The 20,684-nt window shown below is 40.6% G+C and overlaps 1 protein-coding gene across 4 annotated transcripts in view; it reads right to left on the bottom strand.

Annotated features, from left to right (window-relative positions):
* JPH1 (junctophilin 1) overlaps positions 1-20,684 on the bottom strand; it is a 92,421-nt gene that overhangs the window by 26,726 nt on the left and 45,011 nt on the right. For all 4 annotated transcript variants that reach the window (XM_062633168.1, XM_062633167.1, XM_062633169.1 and 1 more), the window contains exon 3: positions 11,813-11,931. In XM_062633168.1, the coding sequence (XP_062489152.1) occupies positions 11,813-11,931 (119 nt within the window). The remainder of the gene's footprint in view (positions 1-11,812; positions 11,932-20,684) is intronic.

Genomic DNA, 20,684 nt, shown 5'->3' with positions numbered 1-20,684 from the left:
CAGAGTCTCTTGGAAGGAGCATTTCCTACTCCACTTTACAGACAGAAATGGAGCATCAGAGAGTATCAGATACACAGTGTGCTGAACACCCACCTCCGTACTGTAGAAAGGAGGCTGCTCTGCTGGTAATCTGGCCTTGTAGCTAAGTTAGTGAGGTTTGTATAGCTGGAGAAGCCAAAAGAGGCAGAGGAGCCTGTAGAAGTACATGGAGTGGGGTAGGGAGTGTATGCAATAAAGTAGATAGCACGTGGTTAATCCTTGTTGGGTGGAAAGCCAAAACAGGCTCTGCAGTGTATACATGTGGCTGTTGTACAAAAATTGGACATTTTTTTGACAAAACTGATTTAACTGATTGAACAAAATTAATTTAAACACTGTTGAACATGAGGGGAGATGATGGGTCATCATGAGGGGTGAAGGGCAGTCATGAGATCATGAGGGGAGAGGAGGGATGGCCATGATGGGAGATTGTGAGGGGAGGAGAGGGGTGGCTGTGAGGGGTTAGGTATGGCCATGAGGGGTGAGGGGCAGTCATGAGGGGAGATCAGGAGGGAAGATCATGAGGGGAGAGCAGGGACAGCCATGGGATGTGCACGGTGGCAGCTATACAGTGTAGGCCACTATGGGGGCAGATGAGGGGTGGCTACGAGTGGAGATCATGAGGGGCAGCCATAAGGGGAGATCAGTTTGCCCTTAGTGACATGGTTTAGTGGTGAGCTTGGCAGTCCGGGGTAACAGTTGGACTTGATGATCTTAAGCATCTTTTTTAACCTAGTTGATGTGATTCTATTCTATGAGTCTATGTTTTCTCAGTCATATCTCAGTATCAGTACTCTATTCTCATCTTCTTTTGACACAGCGACCCATTCCCCACTTCCGGACAATTATCCTCTGTTAATGTCCGTTTTATTTCCCCCTCATTTTTCTTTCACCTTTTGCCTATACTTTCGAGGAAGGTAATATCAGATTACTCTGTTCTTGGTCCCTCTACTCTTTTTACAATCTTCATCCTGTTTAATTTCACTGTACAAAAAGTCAACTACCAATTCCTTGCTGGCTGTGTTTCAGTTCCAGGTTTGACTCCGGTTCTGATTATGATCTGAGAGAATAACTGTTACAAGACTAATAGGCAGAAATCTTCATCTCCTTCAAATTCTCAGCATGACCTTTTACATCAGACTAAATAATAACACATTGCTGTATGCTGCCCAAGTGTGTAATCGGAATAACATCTTTCTTTTCAAGTTCTCTCTCTACTTCTAAGCTACAGTTTTGCAGACTTTCTGGCCTTGACAAATGCAGCTGTGAAGACTTTATTCTCTAATTGTGTACCCTCTCCTCTGGAATACCTATCTTGTTCTCCATTTCCAAAAAAGCAATTGCAAAAGAGCCCACAGCAAGTGTTAACCGCTTATGGTCAAGTAGTACAAGGCACTGTAACCACTGCTCATGTAACCCATACCACGTGTTATAAAATACTATGAGAAACCAACCTTTTTCAACATAATTTAAGCCTTCATTAGCATAATAAAATACTTTCAAAATAAATTACCACACTCTAGTGAAAATTAGCACAATAAGGAAAGTTCTCACAGTACAGACTTTGTTAGCTGAATTTCAACATGGAACAAATATTTATGACACAGTTATAAATAGAATTTATAATGGAAATGTTGACACTGTGATAATACTCCCATGTGATAGACCCTACTTCATCTTGTCCTTGGCTGGACACTGTGACAGACCAATATGGGAATTTACTGGAGCAGGCCAACAGTGGGAAAGTTTTGTGTCCTGAAAAAACTGTTCTTTTTGGGAGCAAATGAATAATTTTGAACAGGAGAAAGGAGGCAATTAAAGCTCTAAGGTAGCACTGACCTCTTTAGAATCATAGAATAGTTAGGGTTGGAAAGGACCTTAAGATCATCTAGTTTCAACCCCCCTGCCATGGGCAGGGACACCTCACACTAAACCATCTCACCCAAGGCTCTGTCCAACCTGGCCTTGAACACCGCCAGGGATGGAGCATTCACAACTTCCCTGGGCAACCCATTCCAGTGCCTCACCACCATCACAGCAAAGAACTTCCTCCTTATATCCAGTCTAAACTTCCCCTGTGTAAGTTTGAACCCATTACCCCTTGTCCTATCACTACAATCCCTAATTTGAAGAGTCCCTCCCCAGCATCCTTGTAGGCCCCCTTCAGATACCGGAAGGCTGCTATGAGTTCTCCACGCAGCCTTCTCTTCTCCAGGCTGAATAGCCCCACCCAACTTCCTCAGCCTGTCTTCATACAGGAGGTGCTCCAGTCCCCTGATCATCCTTGTGGCCCTCCTCTGGACTTGTTCCAACAGTTCCATGTCCTTTTTATGTTGAGGACACCAGAACTGTACACAATACTCCACTTTCTCTGAGGTTATACCTGTAATTAACAGTCCCATGATGGTAGCTCAGACAGGTATACCTAGGTGAGAATACAAGAAGCTACTTCAAGATAGCAACACAGCTGAGGCAGCACTGAAAGCTAGCCCAGGCTAGCTGCCTTACTATCTAGACAGTTTTGTAGTCAGATCCTATAGCCTTTACTAAGCAACCACAACTTGTATCTAGATGCAAATTAACTAAATCAGTACTTAATGCAAGCCTGTGAAAATTACAGTGATTATAACAGCTTTATTCCTCTACAGGAAACTGGTTATCTGTTATTAGTTTTAAAAGTCAATTTGCTCAAACCCCATTATGCACAATTTTTTCTAAGTAAATCATGTGATTATGTGACTCAAAAGTATCTTGGAGAGACTAAGAAAGCATCCTGAAGAATTAAGGCTCCTTTGTCTCTCATTCCTTGGCCTTCTCCCAAGAAAACTCTCTTGTCCCAGATGCATGCAGGAACACTTGAGGAGTGGGTTGAGGCAGCATGTGTGCTTGGCTGTGGGGCAGGAAAGATGCAGAATGCAAGCAAGCTGGACAGGCCTCCCACTGGGCAAGAGAAAAGATGTGGAAAGGTAGGGGCATCTGTACTTAGGGTTTGATGAGACCAGCAATAAATTTGGCAGTCAAGTTGTGAAGACTGGTATGACAGGAGTTATAAAAGGAAATGGGAGAAGAATAAAGCTTGAGATTGATATATTTTCTTCTAATACACCCTCTCTCTTTGATTACTAGATACAACAGAAGTGCCTTAGGATACTTCCATAGGCTCTGGCTTCTCCAGAGTTGTGTAGAAAGAGGAAGGAAGCAATAAACTGTAGAGAAAAGATGCCATAGCAAGAATCCTGACAACAGTTGTGTGAGGATGATTAAGCCGTATGTCGAATAATTTCAGAAAATGAACAGGCTCTTGTATGACTAAGAATAACTAGTGTGCTTCCGTATGCTTTAAGGCACAAACTGATGGCACGGCTGGTAACTCTAATCAAGCAAAATGCTCATTGCAATTTTAAAATAAAAATATCTGGCCTGGTCCATATGCATTTAGCCAGTACATTCCAGTTAATTAGCATCAGGCAGAAATCTCTGTTTCCTGTCCATATGGAGTTTGCATTTTGTGAACTGGAGGAGGTGGAGATGGCAGAGAGGAGGAAGACGGGAAGAATGTGTTTTCTTCTGAGGCTATGGACATCCACAACTGGTCAACAGAATGTAAACCACGGTTGCTCTTCAAGGCATTAGACAACATTAGAAATTGCCTTATGAGAAACTTAAAATGCTTATTTCTGAATGTCCTGGGTTCAGCAGTAGCAGTCATTTTTCCCCTTCTTGGTAGCTGGTGCAGTGCAGTGTTTTGACTTTCAGCTTGGGAACAGAGCTGATAGTGATGTTTAGGTTTGGCCAAGGACTTTGTGAGCCTCATGCTCTGCCAGGGAGGAGGGGAAGCCGGGAGGAAGCAGAGACAGGACACCTGACCCAAACTGACCAAAGAGGTATTCCATACCACAGCACGTCATGCCCAGGATGTAACTGGGAGTTAGCCGGAAGGGCCGGGGACTGCAGGGTTGGAGGAGGTATCGGTCAGAGCTTGGTCGGGCTGGGGGGGGCGAGTTATCGGTCGGCTGGTGGTGAGATGATGTATTCTCTTCCCTTGTTATTTCCTTTATCATTATTATCATTGGTGGTAGCAGTAGTGATTTGTGTTATACCTTAGTTACTAAACTGTTCTTATCTCAACCCGTGGGAGTTGCATTCTTTTCGATTCTCCTCTCCGTCCCTCCGAGAGCAGGGGGAGGGCAAGAAAAAGGGGGGGAAGTGAGCGAACGAATTACCTGACTGGGTTTAAACCACGACAGTTCTTTTTGGCGCCCAACGTGGGGCACGAAGGGTTGAGATAACGACAGATCTGACTGGATTAATAGTCACTCGTCACAATGCTGATTTATTGGGTCTCAGAGTTGTTTTGCTTGATCTCACAGCTTCAGAATGTTGTAACTTACGTAGAGCCGGTATTTGCTGTGATAGTGTTTATCAAGTATGGGGCTTGGGCTAAGGTTCTTGTCTCACTGTGCTTTATGGCAATGGCTTGTAATACGGACGGGCTCCAGCAGCAGGGCGGGACGGACGTGGCCGTGGACTTGTACCTGGCCGTCCGGCTGCTCTTCACCGTCCTGGCCCTCACCCTGCTCTCCATCTTCGTGAGGCTGCGGGGAGCTGAGGGGGAGCGGCCCCGGGAGCCGGCGGCAGCCGAACCGGCCCGGGAGAGCGGCCCCGGGGAGCAAGCGGCGGCGGAAACGGAGCCGGAGGCCGCGAGGGGACGGCTGCCGGTGGAGGAGGTCGGGGCGGTCGAGGAGCAGAAGGAGGCGGCTGCCGAGCAGCGGGAGAAGGCGGCGGAGGAGCCGAGCCCCGCGGAGGAGCCGAGCCCCGCGGCCGACCCGAGCCCCGCGACGGCCGAGAGCATTTCCCGGAAGCCGCCCGCCGAGCCCCAGGAGGATGCAGGAGATCACGCAGCATTTCCCAGCAAGGCAGAGGAGGAAGAGCTGGACTCAGGAAAAGAGAAGCTGGCGGTGGGAGAGCCGGCAAGCACAGCAGCTACACCAGCCCCAGTGACAAGTACAGCAGCTACACCAGCCCCAGTGACAAGTACAGCAGCATCGTTTGAGAGTTCTGGAGGTTTTGAATGGCCTTTGGGTGTCCTTGGGACCTGCCTGCTGATTGTGATGGGGATCAGCATGTTGGCACACACACAGAATGTGTGCTACCCACAACCATTTTGTCTGATCTCAAAAGTTAAGCAGAGTCAGGTTTGGGTCTTGTCTGGGGTTAGACAAGGATATAGGGGGACCAAAAGGTTTTCTCCAAGGCTGGACAGTCATGAGTGGCAGGGTGTGTGGGACAGTATGGGCAAGTATCTAGTCCACTGGGCCCCTCCAGTGCTTTGGAAGCATTGGAGATGGAAGGCAGCTGTATGGAGTCCCCAGCAACAAGCTGCAGAAACTGCTGAAGGGGACAGTGAATTATTTTGAGCCTGGTGGGCCCATGGCACTTCAGGCCATCAGAGCAGAGATGCAACACAGAGATGGACTCATGATCGAGGGGTGGACTTAGCAATGGACACTATTGCCCAGGTTATTCACGAGTGTGAACACTGCACACAGTCTCTCCTGCTCTGGAAGACTGTTACAAGAGATGGAGCCTGACGTCATGGACCAGATGGACTCAGCAGCTTTATAGGGACTGGTCCATGCACTAAGTTAAGAGTGCACCAAGAGTGATGGTATATTGAAAATGGGGGATCTGAGCATGACGTGAATGGTATGGAATAAGGGGTGGATAATGTCCTGGGTTCAGCAGTAGCAGTCATTTTTCCCCTTCTTGGTAGCTGGTGCAGTGCAGTGTTTTGACTTTCAGCTTGGGAACAGAGCTGATAGTGATGTTTAGGTTTGGCCAAGGACTTTGTGAGCCTCATGCTCTGCCAGGGAGGAGGGGAAGCCGGGAGGAAGCAGAGACAGGACACCTGACCCAAACTGACCAAAGAGGTATTCCATACCACAGCACGTCATGCCCAGGATGTAACTGGGAGTTAGCCGGAAGGGCCGGGGACTGCAGGGTTGGAGGAGGTATCGGTCAGAGCTTGGTCGGGCTGGGGGGGGCGAGTTATCGGTCGGCTGGTGGTGAGATGATGTATTCTCTTCCCTTGTTATTTCCTTTATCATTATTATCATTGGTGGTAGCAGTAGTGATTTGTGTTATACCTTAGTTACTAAACTGTTCTTATCTCAACCCGTGGGAGTTGCATTCTTTTCGATTCTCCTCTCCGTCCCTCCGAGAGCAGGGGGAGGGCAAGAAAAAGGGGGGGAAGTGAGCGAACGAATTACCTGACTGGGTTTAAACCACGACACTGAAGTATTTACAGCATGTTAATACTGATGCTGTAACGGTAACCAACCATTGCAAAAAATATTGGTAAAACCTGACAAATTCTTAATTCTTTTAACTAGAAAATCTTTGTTCTCTCCTCATATATTTCCCCTAAAGAAATCCTTCTCATCTCTTCAGAGAATGTTAACTGATAAACTGCTTTTTGATTTCTCTCATGCCTTGTTTAGGAGGTCAAAAGCTGGTTGAATTGTTCTGGTGAGCCATGTATGTTCATCTGGCAGCTGGCTGGCCTGACAAATAATCTGCCATAAGACAATTCAGATCTGAATTTCCAGACCTTAACTGCTCCATGGTAAACTGCCCAGACTGCTCCTACCCATCAGCAAAGTAGTTTTACCCCACTTTCATTTAATCACGTTATTCATCCAAACTGAATGAAAGGGCAGTATCCATTTGCTGCAGGATATATATGCACACAGACAATTATGGCATAGCTGTCCAGTCTGCACAAATTCATACTTTATCTTATCTCCCGATAGTGTGTTTACAACACTATATCCTAGAGATGGCCCATGGAATTTAGAATGAATGGGCAAGCCGAAGGATCCATTAACCTTGTGCAAGACTAGAACAATATTCCCCCTTTTTTACTGGGTGCTAAATGTTTTTCTTTTCTGTTATGCCTTTGATACAGCACACCCATTAGTCATTTACCCTTCTCTAGTTTTTAACCAAAGACACAAAATGGAATTTATTGCTTTTCTCTAAGCAAAGACAATCTCAAACTGTCCCTGGATGACTCCCTTGAATAAGGATATGACTCATGTTTCATTTGTTTCCTGTCCTGGTGTGCTCTTTTTTGACATATCTGCAAATTTAGTGATGCCTTAAGGAAACAAACAGGCCAAAGCTGGGATTTCTCAAAATTCATTTTATTTGATGATAAAAAGGCCAGTGAAGTATGGTCTTTATAAAGACTGCAAGGTTTGTTAAATCTACAAAATGTATAGTCTTGTGAGTAGGGCTCTGCAAAGTTATACCATCTTCATATCTGCCAATCACTAGCCAAATCTTTGCTACAGCCAAAGCAGCAGCAAGAGACTAGCATGAACAAGCTTAGGGAAAAACAGCTCCCTGTAACCTTGCCGGTCCCTACATCATGGCACTGACCTTTTCAATTATCCTTTCTTTCCTTATATGCATATATAATGTAATCAATTACTGGGAAAGCTAGATTTCAAGATTTCCATGGTACCCCAGCATTCATGATTCAGGCTGACATTATTATTCTTACTCAATGGATGCTACTTTGCTTCCTACCACTTTGTTCTCCTTTCAATCTCTTTTAAAGTACATTACAAAGCTAGAACCTCTTGGCAGCTTCTGATGAATGTCTTAATGAACATAAAATTGAAATGTGAGAGAAAGTAATTGGGAAGGAAAAACTGTCATGGTACAATGAGTAATGAATATTCACTGTATTTATAAACTGTGTGTAATACTAGGCTATATGGCCCAGAAGGTTGCTTTTTAAGAATCTGAAATTTAAGATCTTTATCAAAAGACTGCCAAATACTTAAATGGAGTTAGGCCACAGGTAATGCAGAGATCACCAAGACAGAAGAAATAAAAAAAATGCTTAACTGTTGTTTACAGAGAGGTATTTGTATTTCGCCTTTTCTTTGGCCTCTCTTTCAAGAGACTTGTTGATACACTACACACTTTTATATACTTTTGTTGATATACTACATTATTTTATACTGCATACATACATATATTCCCTGCTGAGAACATGCTTGCTTACTGTACTAAGCAATTCAAGCAATGAGAAAAAAATTACATTTTCCCTAATAACTTCTTTTCAAGACGATTTAGCACAATGGAAAGCTTTCTCTTAACTAGTTATGGGACTGAAAGACAATACGTATTATTACCTTATTAATACTTAATAATTTATTAATATTAATTAATAGTAATACTTATTAATACTTATTAGTTTAGTAGCACTAACAGAAAATTATAAAGATACTGTAAAAATAAAAAGTTCAAGCAACAGAAGAAACCTGAGAAGTCACTATTTGGAAGCAATAGTGGTTACCTTGTTTTCATTCAAACATTGAAAAATGCTATCTGAGAAACAGATATTTACTACTGTTTGTGTGAGTGAAGGTACATGCCTAAAGAAAAATTATGTATTTTATTACCATAAATGACAAAAGCAAATTATAACATTGTCCAGTGACTCATAGCATGGCACCTGAGAAAATTTAAGTAAGGAAATATGTGCACAGGTATGTCTATGGGTTTAACTGGTACCACTCAGAATGTATCTGAAAGGGCACTGGGAATACTGAGAATGGAAAGCATCTTTGACATGATAGTATTTGAAAGGATCACAATGATGTATGAATCTGGTCTTTGCTGAAGCTTATTTGGGATAACTGAAATTCAGTTAATATCTTGGTATCTTAAAGTTATTTAAGCAATAGAAATAATTTTTCTTTCAAATGTGTATAAATATGCTCTATTTTGACATCATGAAAATACTGAGGTAATTTAAAATTTAGACTCCTGTCTACTCCTGGGTTCAGCAGTAGCAGTAATTTTTCTCCTTCTTGGTAGCTGGTGCAGTGCAGTGGTTTGACTTTCGGCCTGGGAGCAGAGCTGATAACAATGATGTTTTGGTTTGGCCAAGGACTTTGTGAGCCTCATGCTCTGTCAGGGAGGAGGGGAAGCCAGGAGGAAGCAGAGACAGGACATCTGACCCAAGCTAGTTAAAGAGGTATTCCATACCACAGCACGTCATACCCAGGATGTAACTGAGAGTGCCCCGGAAGGGCTGGGAGGCTGCAGGGCTGGAGGAGGTATCGGTCGGTGCTTGGTTGGGTTGGGGGGGGGGGGGGGGGGCAAGTTATCGGTCAGCTGGTGATGAGGTGTTGTATTCTCTTCCCTTGTTATTTCCTTTATCGTTATTATTATTGATGGTAGCAGTAGTGATTTGTGTTATACCTTAGTTACTAAACTGTTCTTATCTCAACCTGTGGGAGTTGCATTCTTTTGATCCTCCTCTCCATCCCTCCGGGAGTGGGGGGGGGGGAATGAGTGAACGAGTTTCCTGACTGGGTTTAAACCATGACAGCTCCAAAAGAGGTACTTATCTTTTGATAGACACAGCAGACATTTCCACACAAAGAACAGAGTAAGTGAACTTTGAGAAATGTTCTGTTACACGTACGCACATACAGATGCATTTGGGGAAGGGATACAAACACTTCCCTTCTGTAATTGGAATAGAAGTTTTAAATGAGAGCAAAATAAGAATGCCACATCTTCTCCTTCCAAATCTCAGCAAATCTGTCCGCAATGCTGCTTCACATCCTATGGTAGGAAGTACAAAAAGCCACCTAACAAATTCTTGATCTGGGGGATTTCTTGGTATAAATTTCATGTCATCGGGTATTTGTGTTTTCTCTCCAGTACTCTAGCCATTTCTTTATTTCAGAGGTTTGGCAGCTTTGAAATGCTTTCACTCCAAATGCCTTAATTCCCTCTTACTTCTATTATCTATCAAGCTTTCCTTTGACAGGGTCCCTGTTTTTCGCATAGCTAAGCTTATGACTTCTTAACTCATGACTCATAACATGAACTACTGCTACAAATTTCTCTTTACAACTACCTGAAAAGAGGATGGAAAGAAAAGGTGGCTAGTCTCTTTTCCCAAGTAACAAGTGATAGTACAGGAGAGAGGACAAGTAACAAGTGATAATGACCCTGGGTCAAGGAAGGTTTAGACTGGGTATTAGAAAAATTTCTTCACTGAGAGAGTGATCAGGCATTGGGACAGGCTTCCCAGGGAAGTGGTGGAATCATCGTCCCTGAAAGTGTTAAAAACACGTGTAGATGAGGGTCTCAGTGACATGGTTTAGTGTTGGACTTGGCAGTCATGGTGTAAAGGTTGGACTTAATCACCTTAAAAGTAATTTCCAACCTAGTTGATCCTATGAAAATTGGAGTTCATCAGTTGATGGAAGAATGAAATAAAAAAAGGTGACGGGTATCAGTAGTGAGTATAGGCCACTAATGTAAATCCATGGGAGAGGCTGTATTGAGGTAGTTTCCAACAGTGAAAGGTACATATTGATATTATTTTAAATCTAGTAAACTTTTACTACTGGAAATAATTCTGCTGAGCTTTGCCTACAGTCTCAATAGCCATGTTCAAGACAGATGAATTTATAGCAGGATGTATACAAAGAAAGAGTGCAAGACTGATATGGGGAATGGAGATTCTAACCTGCATGAGATGACCAGCTCTCGCCTTACGTGCTAAACAGAGTGCTTGAGCCCCCCCAACCCCTAAACACGTATTGCTCTCTACAACCAAATACTTAGAAATAAAATAAAAACAAGTATTCTTTACGCTGACAATAACGATTTACTAAGAACTTACATACAGTGGTCATTTATGCTAAAAATTGAAGGAAATTGTGAATTGCTAGAAAATGTTGAGGAACGCTGTTCCATTTTGCAGGTCATGATATTAGTGTGCATCCACCATATGGGTACATTTAAGAATAAACAGGTCTGTGTCTCAAACAAGGATGTGCAGAAGGTGACAGTGAGTGAAAATGAATGTCAAAGCTATAATCTGTATTAGCATACAACTGCAGGCAAGTCCTTAAAAAGTAGTAGTGAGATATGACTCAACAGATTTGACAGGTTAAAGGACAGACTTATAAAGACGTTAAATTGGCAAACAGAACTCCATTTTATCTATCCAACTTTAAGCTAAGGAGCACTGCAGTACACAAAAATATTACACAAAAATATTAACCTCATGAAAAGACACCAGAAAAACAAAGCAAAACCCACTTTGCTTCTTTCTATAGCAACTTTCCGAACCATGTGGCAGGTGAAAATGGGCTGCAGTGATGGCACAGGTGACACAGGCTTAATTCTATGATCTCTTGAGTATGAGACTAATGTTCCATAGAGCACCACAGGCAGAACACGGAAAGATTCCCTCATATATTAAGTATGTGTAATGATACAGCATTCTCTAGAATTCAGGCCTTACCCAACCAAGACTATCAAGAATTCGCTTGGACAGTAAAAAAGCTAAGGATCTTCCCCTTAATACACACATTATAGAAATAACTCAGGTTTCTGTTGATTTATGTTCTCTGAAGTTTGTCTTTGGCACTGACCTGACGAAGCCATTAACTTGAGGCAAAGCTGCATGCTTGATACTGTCTTTTTGACACTCAACTGTTCTTACACAAAGCAACAGTCATCAAATGATTAAAAAGTGAAAACAAATTCTCCTTTAGCAGTGTAGTCTTCATGACTTACACAAGACTATTGTTTCTGTACAAATGAAACATTCAAACTGAAGTCAACTTTTTAACTTAACACAGAACCTTTTCGCTGCAATAAAATTAAACAAAACAAAACAAAACAAAAAACAAACCAGACACAAAAAACCCCAATCTACAATTACCTGGTTGGTAGAAATTTGGTGAAAGTTCTCTGGCAACTGCTCTTGCAATATCACATTCCTGGTGAGCAGCCTGAGCAGCCTGATCTGCAGCGTCAGCTTTAGCTCTTGCATGTGCAGTTCTGTACAGAGCAGAAAACAGTTTAGATGCAGAGAAGTCTTTTATGAGTTGCATCAATAACATGCAAGCAAAGGATTATTGTCCTCAGCTACCACACATTATACGAGATAGTGCACTCTTATGCTCACTTGCTGTAAGTAACTGCAAATCAGTTAAAGTATTTTGGAATCAACACATTATTCCTCTCAGTCCTTCAGTCCTGCTCATCCTTGTATCAAATTTAATTGCAGGTACAAAATTTACAGCCCAAGCTTATAATTAAGATTTCTAGATAGAAGTAAATAGTACGTGACCAAAACCTGGGATTATAATTTTAATACACGTTACCAGAATGTGCATAGAAGTGTACAGAAGGTTAGACTGGGCCACTACACTGACTTCTAAAGAGGGATCTGTGAAACCACAATACACAATGGTCAAGAGGACAGTAGGATGCATTTCCACAGCATTTTCAGCATGTCAAAGTTAATGCTCATTCCTGGGTGCCATCTAAAATTTTTTGAAGGGCAAACCTGAGGTATGTTGGCCTAAAAAATAAGAGAAATCTTCCCACAGTCAGACCATGTTGGAAAGGAATAGGATGGAAAATGTAATTGATGCTTCAATAGGCATTTGTATAAATAGAAAATTAACAGTTTTAAATGCTTGTTAACTCACTGAATTTCAAATCCAAAGCCATCTGAAAAGGCAACTTTTCTGAAGTCAAGACAACAGTTTGAATACTTTTGTAAAGTAATCTGCTCTTTGCTTCCACTTTTATCCTTCTACTAGTTCTTAAAACATCTTAAGAACAGCTTGTGCAAGTGCCTCTGATTCCAGACTGTGCAAATTGATAGTTGTGTGACTGCAGGATTGCATCACAGTTTGTCCCATCTTCCCTCCCAACTTCCTTTTTTAAACAGTCATCTGTTTAAAAATTCCTGATGGCAGGGATCTCTCTGTGCTTCCACAGCATTAGCACATAGCCTAGAGCTCTAAACTGGTTCATCAGAATGGAGGGGAAGCTAAGCATGGCAAACTGGCAGAGATTTTTCCAGCTTCCAGAGATATTAGCTTTTCTAAACCAGAAATATTGAATTTCATGATATCAGGAATTTTGTCATAACATTCTAGCAGAAAACTGACATTTAAGTAAGAAGAAAAATGGGTAAGAGCACAACAGCAGCAGCAACCTCGAGCCCATGTGTCTCACGATACTAACCAACAGCAATCAAATAAATGAAAACTTTCAACAACTTTGCTGTAAAAAATCAGTGTTATTTTCAAGGAATACAGAAGAGTTCTACGTGGTTCAGATGAAGCAAAAATTAAATGTTAGCATTAATCAGAATGAGCACCAGAAGATTAACAGTACAGCAGACTTTGCATTTCTAAAAGGATGTTTAATCCCGAAGGGTACTAGTATAAACACAGACATAAAAAACCCCCACATAGACAGTTTCATCTGTGGTGCCTGGAGAAGATTTATTTAAGTTACATCCTCCCTAAAATGTGTGTGGGGATAAATGTTGAATGTTATTTCAAAGCTTAGCTTGTCATAATTTACTGGGTAAGTATCTGCTCATGCTGCCTTCTCACAGGTCCCTGAAAAAAAAACCACCCAAAACAGCAAATAAGCAGTAACACCTTCAACTTGGGGTGGAGGAAAGAAGCTGTTAATGAAAACAAACACACCGTATTACCCCATATGTGTTCTGTGCAGTTCATGAATGACTGTACAGTATGTGCTTGCTTAGTAACAGTAATCAAACCCGCTCTTTCTCTATAATCATTATTTTCAATTAGATGAGCTATTCTTAGCTCCTGAATAATTATGTCTATGTAGCATAAACTTAATGAAGCAATCCTAGCACTGGGACAGTGTTTTGTGAGATAATAATGTAGTCTCCACATAGACTAGACACTGATCATCCTTTTGTGATGACAGAACAACCAGACTATCCCCATATAAAAATAGTCAAATACTATTGCCCCACTACAATAGACATTTTAAAAGCTAATATATTAAATGACCAGCATCAGGAAAACATTCTGCCAGGATAGTACAGTTCTTTATTGATGCCTGTGAACGTCTGCATCATTATATCCAAGAAGCAAATCATGCATCCTGTTCAAACATACAGTAACAATTAGTCAAGGAATTAAATGGTGACATAAGTAAATAAGCTAGTGAAACTGTGCAAAGTACATCACTGTAGGAAGAAGCCAATGAAACAGAGGGTAAATGAGCACTGCTTTCCTTCACCACCTTAAATCACACCTATTTTTTTCAGCTCAAACTTCCTGCTATTCTGCCCCTTTTGTAAGCAGAGTCAGGAGTTCCAGCAGACCAGAAAGAGAGGAACTGTTCAGACACAAATGTTGTCAAGGAATGTCTCAATGACACACTTGAGCAGAGCCTCAGTGCTGCACTGTCCCAAGAGATGACACAGCACAAGGAATTAAATAGGCCCAGGAGGGTAAGGCACATCTGAGCAGGCCTTTGACCAGTAAAAGAGAAGTGTGTACGTGGCTGCGCTGAGACGCGTCTCTGATGGTTTCCTCAGCAAGAATGACCGACAACATACGGCAAGTGTGAAAAGAACATGAGCACTGTGCTTCACCTGTGAACACAGGCATTAGCTGCATTATTTTCTATTATGGTTTTTGGATGTTTTACTGATAACTTCATCTATATGTACATTATTTCAATTTGAAACTGCATGTTCAGAAATCTCTTTCACTTCCTGAACACTTACTTTATAAGTGTCAGACTCAAATAATTTTTCTGCATTTTGTTTTGTTTTGTTTTTAATTCTGACTTCCACACTTGATTTGTCTGCATGTTTTCCAAATTACCTGCTGACAGTGCTGCTTGGCACTGTATTTTGTTTGTAGTTGTTTCATTTTGCCTTGCACAGATCCCCACACTATTAGAATGCTATTATCAAAGACTGGAGAAAAATATGTTAGTTTTGAATAGTTTATAAAGAAAGCTAATGAATTTGAAAGGGAGAGCTGTGAAGAGGCAGGCCTTTGTAAAAATTCAATCTCAGCAACTATAATACATAATACACATCACTAACTTTTGAACTGCCATGTGTTTTTATCTGTGTATTTACTCAAAAATATCATCCTACCATTAATGTTCCATGTGATGTCTCAAACAGGTGCTTGAAAGCTTTCAAACCAATATAAAATGAAAGTATTTAAACCGAAACAAATTTATATTTAGAGGAACAATCTACTACCTAGGTAATGAGTCCACAAGGGTGGTAAATGCAATCAAGACAGGGACAAAATAAAGTTGCATCTTGAGATATGGCAGAAATCAAACTGTACTTACATTAAAGAGGAACCCACAGCTATAAGCTTATGCAGAATTTTGGTACCTGGTGACAGCATGTCGTGTTCCTGTATCTACCAATCTCTGTTGCCAAAGAACAAGGGCTGGAGGACCAATGGCTGAGTAACTTTGCTGTTAGAAATTTTATTCAGACTCATAAGGGGAGGTCTGATTTTGAAAGAAGCCTGAACTTTCTAGCCTGGGGGACAACCAATTCCAATATCGATAACCTTTCTTGTCTGTGTTTGATTGGGTAGGTAAACATACACATATCACAGAATCACTGAATATCACCCAGTTCTAACCCCCCTGCCATGGGCACGGACACCTTCCACTAGACCAGGCTGCTTAAAGCCCCATCCAGCCTGGCCTTGAACACTGCCAGGGATGGAACATTCAGCTCCTCTGGGCAACCTGTGCCAGTGCCTCACCACTCTCACAGTAAAGAATTTCTTCCTAAGGTCTAATCTAAATCCCCCCTCTGTCAGTTTAAAGCCATTCTCCCTTTTCCTTTCACTACATCATCTTAGCTATACTCATGAAGATTCTGAGCAGTCAGGGGTTTCTTACAAGCAGTCTCCCCCTTTCAGCAATACTACAATCAGATTTCTATCTACTTCTGTCTGAAAAGTGACTTGAAGAAGGAGTACTGAGGACTGAAGAGCTTAAACATCTATCTAGCATTCTGCAGCAACAACGCATATATATAATGCCATGTGTCTGGTATGCATTATGCAATGTTTAGCTAAATTTAAACGCCATTTAGAACTGCCCATCACCCTCCAGATTAGTTTGTATTTCCATGGTATCCTTCAAAGGCACTTGTAATGCTACCTCATTCAGAGTCCAGAGTAAAAATGTAAGCAATGTACGTTTACTTTGTTTCAGTTTTCAGCTTTTATTAAACACAGTGTTTCCAGCATAAAGCTTTCCAGGAGCTTGCTTTCTATTTCTTCAGATGATAGAAATAATTCTCTCTGTTTTCTCTTTGCCAAACACATGAAACGTGATTATGCTTCTACTAAATTATTAACACTTACTTATTAACAGATTTCCATATAGTAAAAAAGCAGTAAAGGCTAAACCTACATGAAGTTCTCAGAGATATATTTCATTAATGAAAGCTATCAGGCTTGTCTGAGTAACATTCCATATTGTGGGTCACTACTCATATCATCCTTTTTGAAACTGCAATTATCTAAAAAAAATATTTTCCATTTTTCTAATTCTAAACTACAGTGATTTTTCTAAAAAGCAAAGAATATTCTGTTGCTTTTTTCCAGGTATGAAACTACCCAACATTTTTACATTTCTGTCTATTGGAAGCTCAATGCTGCAAAACTGAGCTCTGATAAATTGCTACAGAAAACAATAGCATTTCCAGGAAAAGATGAGCTGGAGATGAAAACTTTAAGGGATGATTCTTTTGGTAATTCAATTTTCTCCTTGTCCCCATTTTATTTCCATATTGTTCTGATACATATCAGTAATGAATGCTGGAGAATTATCTAGCATCTATGTATTTTTTAACAGTGCAAGTGACACACTGCCGTTTAACAAGTATGCCAGTCATCCTCCTCAGCTTCTTTCAGTGATAATAGTGCTGAAAAACAGTATTCTGCTATGCTAGGGTTAAAAAGACGTATGTTCACAACTATGTAGAGCTAGCTAAGAATTGCTGGCTGTACCACTTTCAGCAACTCATTGCTGTAATACAGAAGTGAGGGAAGGTCACTGAATACTAGGAAGAAATGGGAATCTTGGAAACAGAGAGAAAAGACTGACTTAGAGATACTGCAGTACAAGAGCTTCGTGCCAGTGAAAAAAGTGCTCATAGACTGCATACTGGAGTGGCTAAATGAGATATATGTCCTCAGTCAAGAACTCGGAACTTAAAACTCTTCAAAGTACTTGATATCTCCTTTGTGCTTTGACAGATTTTAGTTTCAACCACACCTCCTTCACACAGGAACTGGACTGTCTTGGTGCTGTCAGTAAAGTCTCATGTAGTGAAGCATAAGCAGATCTATTATGTACACGCTGCTCGCACATTTATTTGTATCATCTTACCTAGTGAAGTTTGCTTCTGAAAACTCCTCCTTCCCACCATAAATCCATTTCTGGCTTTTTTTCCCAGTCCAAACTCGTATTAGAAGAACTGAAAAAAATACTAATCTATAGGTAACAACAGCTTAGAAATGGAGGAAATTCCTTACAACTGGCAAATGGCCTACCTGATTTTAGTATTTGCATAAAAAATAACCTGGGGGTAATGACTGGTTAGCCAAATGACATTTTGCAAACTCTTCATACACATGTAAAGATTATGGGTCCTGTATATTATCTAGATTGTTTTGATTTAACATCGTTGGATTGTTTTCAGGGTTTCTGATTTTGTAACCTATGGTAACTTAATTAAACAGCAGCATAAATTACATGGCATTAAAAAAGCACATCAAGATGGATTAAAAGTTAACTCTCTGACATATGTCAAAGCTTAATGTAGAAGACCTACAAAGAAAAAAAAAGGCTGATGTGTGTGCTTTACCTTATGAATTAGTTTTTGCTCCAGAGTTAATATTTTACTTTCATGATGTCTCAATATGAATTAAAACATACTATGGTCAGTTGGCAGATTACACAACTTCTGAATTCCAAAACCCCCAAGTGGACAAATTACTGTAACCTAAAGCTTACTGTAACCTAAAGTTCAGTGAGAACAACTCCAGAACCCATTGCATGAAACAGAATACTGGGAAACTAAACATCTAGCAAGTATGGGAGACTGTCATGGAAAGTAGCATAGAAAGAGTACGAGAATAATCTGACTAGCCCCACAGACTGCAGCAAAAAGAAAGGTTAATGTGGTCTTTATATATGAGAGATGAAAATCAAGTATAAATAGGAATTTGTTCTTGCCGTACTACATAATTCAGACTCCATAAAACCACTGACGGAATAACTCCTAGCTCATCTAGGTCTCAAGAAAGAAAAAGAAATGTCAGGACCACAGAATAACAGGCTTGAAAAAGAAAAACTTTTTAACTTAAAACTTCCTGAAGATCTTCAGTGAAGAAACAATGGGGAAGACAAAATGGGGAAGACAAGTGTTTCAGGTAAAAACTTACCTGGTCCAATGATAAAAACTGAATTTGGGCACAGTCAACCCTGAAATGTTTTGGGTATATTTCACAGAGAAAAAGAGAGATCTTTCTGAGTCTGTAAAATTATATGAGGCAGAGTACTAAAAGTCCCCTTTAATCCATTTTCTGAGAAAAGAATGGCATAGTCTTTTGTTTACAGGAAGTGGGATTAGATGGTTTAGGGACTGTTTATACTAGGTATTTCAGACATCCGACATGGGTGCTCTGATCATCTCACTGGAGGCACTCCCTCCTACTCCATTAAAAATAAAGAACTTGAAATATTTACAATTTGCTCCTCTGAACTGTGTGGATGTTGGACTCCTGCAGTGGTCAGCATGAACGTGCTCTGCTGTGCCTACCAGTATACGAAAAGTCCTATGGCAAACATCAGTCTGTGTGTTTGTAGAAGAATTGGGTTTGAACTCGATGATCTTTTAAGTTCTCTTACAAGTCAAACCATTCTATGATCAGCTCCCTTCTTATGCCAAGATACACAACTCCTTTGCATTCTCCTTTAGACCTCTGTGGCCCACATCAATAAAACCAGAACTGCTCAGCAACTCAAAGGTACTGAGGTACACATTTCTGTAATTTACACTAGTCCCATGTGTACTCAGCAGTTCAGAAAGATTTAAGGTGAATGAAGGACAGCATCCATGAAAAATAAAGTATTTCTGAAAATCACCTTTAACAATCAAGACAAGTTAGTTCAATTTCCTTAGTCTGTCTTTCAGGGCCTCACTCCTGCTCACCTGTTTGGAAAAAGACTCATATGCAGGTGTCTGAATTTAAAAAGCAGTTTTAAATTGCTATTAAGCATCACTAGGGAAGCTGCATTTACATGGCACTCCCCTAACCTTAGGTGTCCCACTAGCCTGGCATTACTTATGTGCACACCAGATAATCTGCCCCTGGGTAATGGAGCTGGCTCTTGATGTGATGTATTCAATTTTATCTATTATTCTAGCAGGAGCTTGAATGAATGAAGTTTTGCTTTCATATTGATTGTACTTGACCCTACCACTGGCATAGAAATCTTGAAGATGGTCTTCAATTTCAGCAAGATGAACAGCAAAATATCAAGCAGAAAGCAAGTTTTCCTGTGGGGAAATTTGGGGAAAATAACACTTCTGCACTTACAGAATTTTTTCCCCATTTTTGCTAACAGTGATTCACTGCTGGTATCTTTTCATGTCACTAAGTGCCAAGTACATCTACAGAAAAGTAGAAATCTTGATGCGCATTTGTCTATGCTACTTTACAGGACAGAGTATATCCTATTTTATTATTAAGTCTCCTTAGTGAGCAGTATTTTCCTTCCAGTTCCCTGGCCCCATAATGTTAATTCCTGCAGACAGGATTTTTGGAAAGGGGTAAAGGAATATCTGCAACAAATTTGACGTTTCTGATCACCAAAGCCAATTATATTGGTTGACTGAAGACAGCTTCAGAATCTAGCTGGAAGCATAAAACAAAATAGATGCACACTTGAGCTTCAGCTGCTCTTGATGAAACAGTTAAGTGAAGAAAAAAAGAAAGAGATAAATATGTTTCTCTTCCCTTCATCATAAAATATGAGCTTCAAGGAAAAAGAACCCCACGTAATAAGCATTCTGCACTGAGAAGGTATAATTCCTGCTCAAGGAAATGGGAATACATGGACTGTTGTAATCATTCGATCAGACAATTTCTACAGTATATTTTAGTGCATTGCACTTCCCCCATGCCTTAACCCTGTTCTTTACCTGGGACAAATGAAATAAAATAGTACGTATGACAACTGCTATCATCAACACCAGTACCTGGCAGCTACTCTAAACTGTGTGCAAGAAAGCAACAGCAAATCATCATCCCATGGATACAGCTAGATGAAAACCAGGAACAGCTTACAGGAAGAGACCAGAAAGTATGAAATCAATTGTCAATTTTGAGGAAAAAAATATGTTAAATCATTTTTTGTTAGAATAATTCTAGTTATAAAACTTTTGAAAGCCCTATTAATCAGCAAAACTAAGTCAGATTTCAACCTTCACAATGTCTGTATTTCTTAATTTCTCCTTTGTAGAGAGTTGATGCAGTTTTTTAAGGATTTTTTTTTTTTTTAATTTTAGGGCAGGAAATGTCCAGATATTTTAGCAAAGAATACAAAAGCATTTGTAAAGCAAAATACATAATGTAAACCAATATCTGATCTGTCCTTACATCATAATATATATAGCTTGCAACACATTGGTTACATGACAATTACAACACAGGAAATTGCAGGGAAAAAAAAAAAAGTGA

Source organism: Pezoporus occidentalis, unplaced genomic scaffold (genome assembly GCF_034315485.1).
Source record: "Pezoporus occidentalis ecotype Australia unplaced genomic scaffold, CSIRO_AGI_Poc_V1 ctg4, whole genome shotgun sequence".
NCBI lineage: Eukaryota > Metazoa > Chordata > Aves > Psittaciformes > Psittacidae > Pezoporus > Pezoporus occidentalis.
This window is presented reverse-complemented; position numbering and strand designations above follow the sequence as displayed.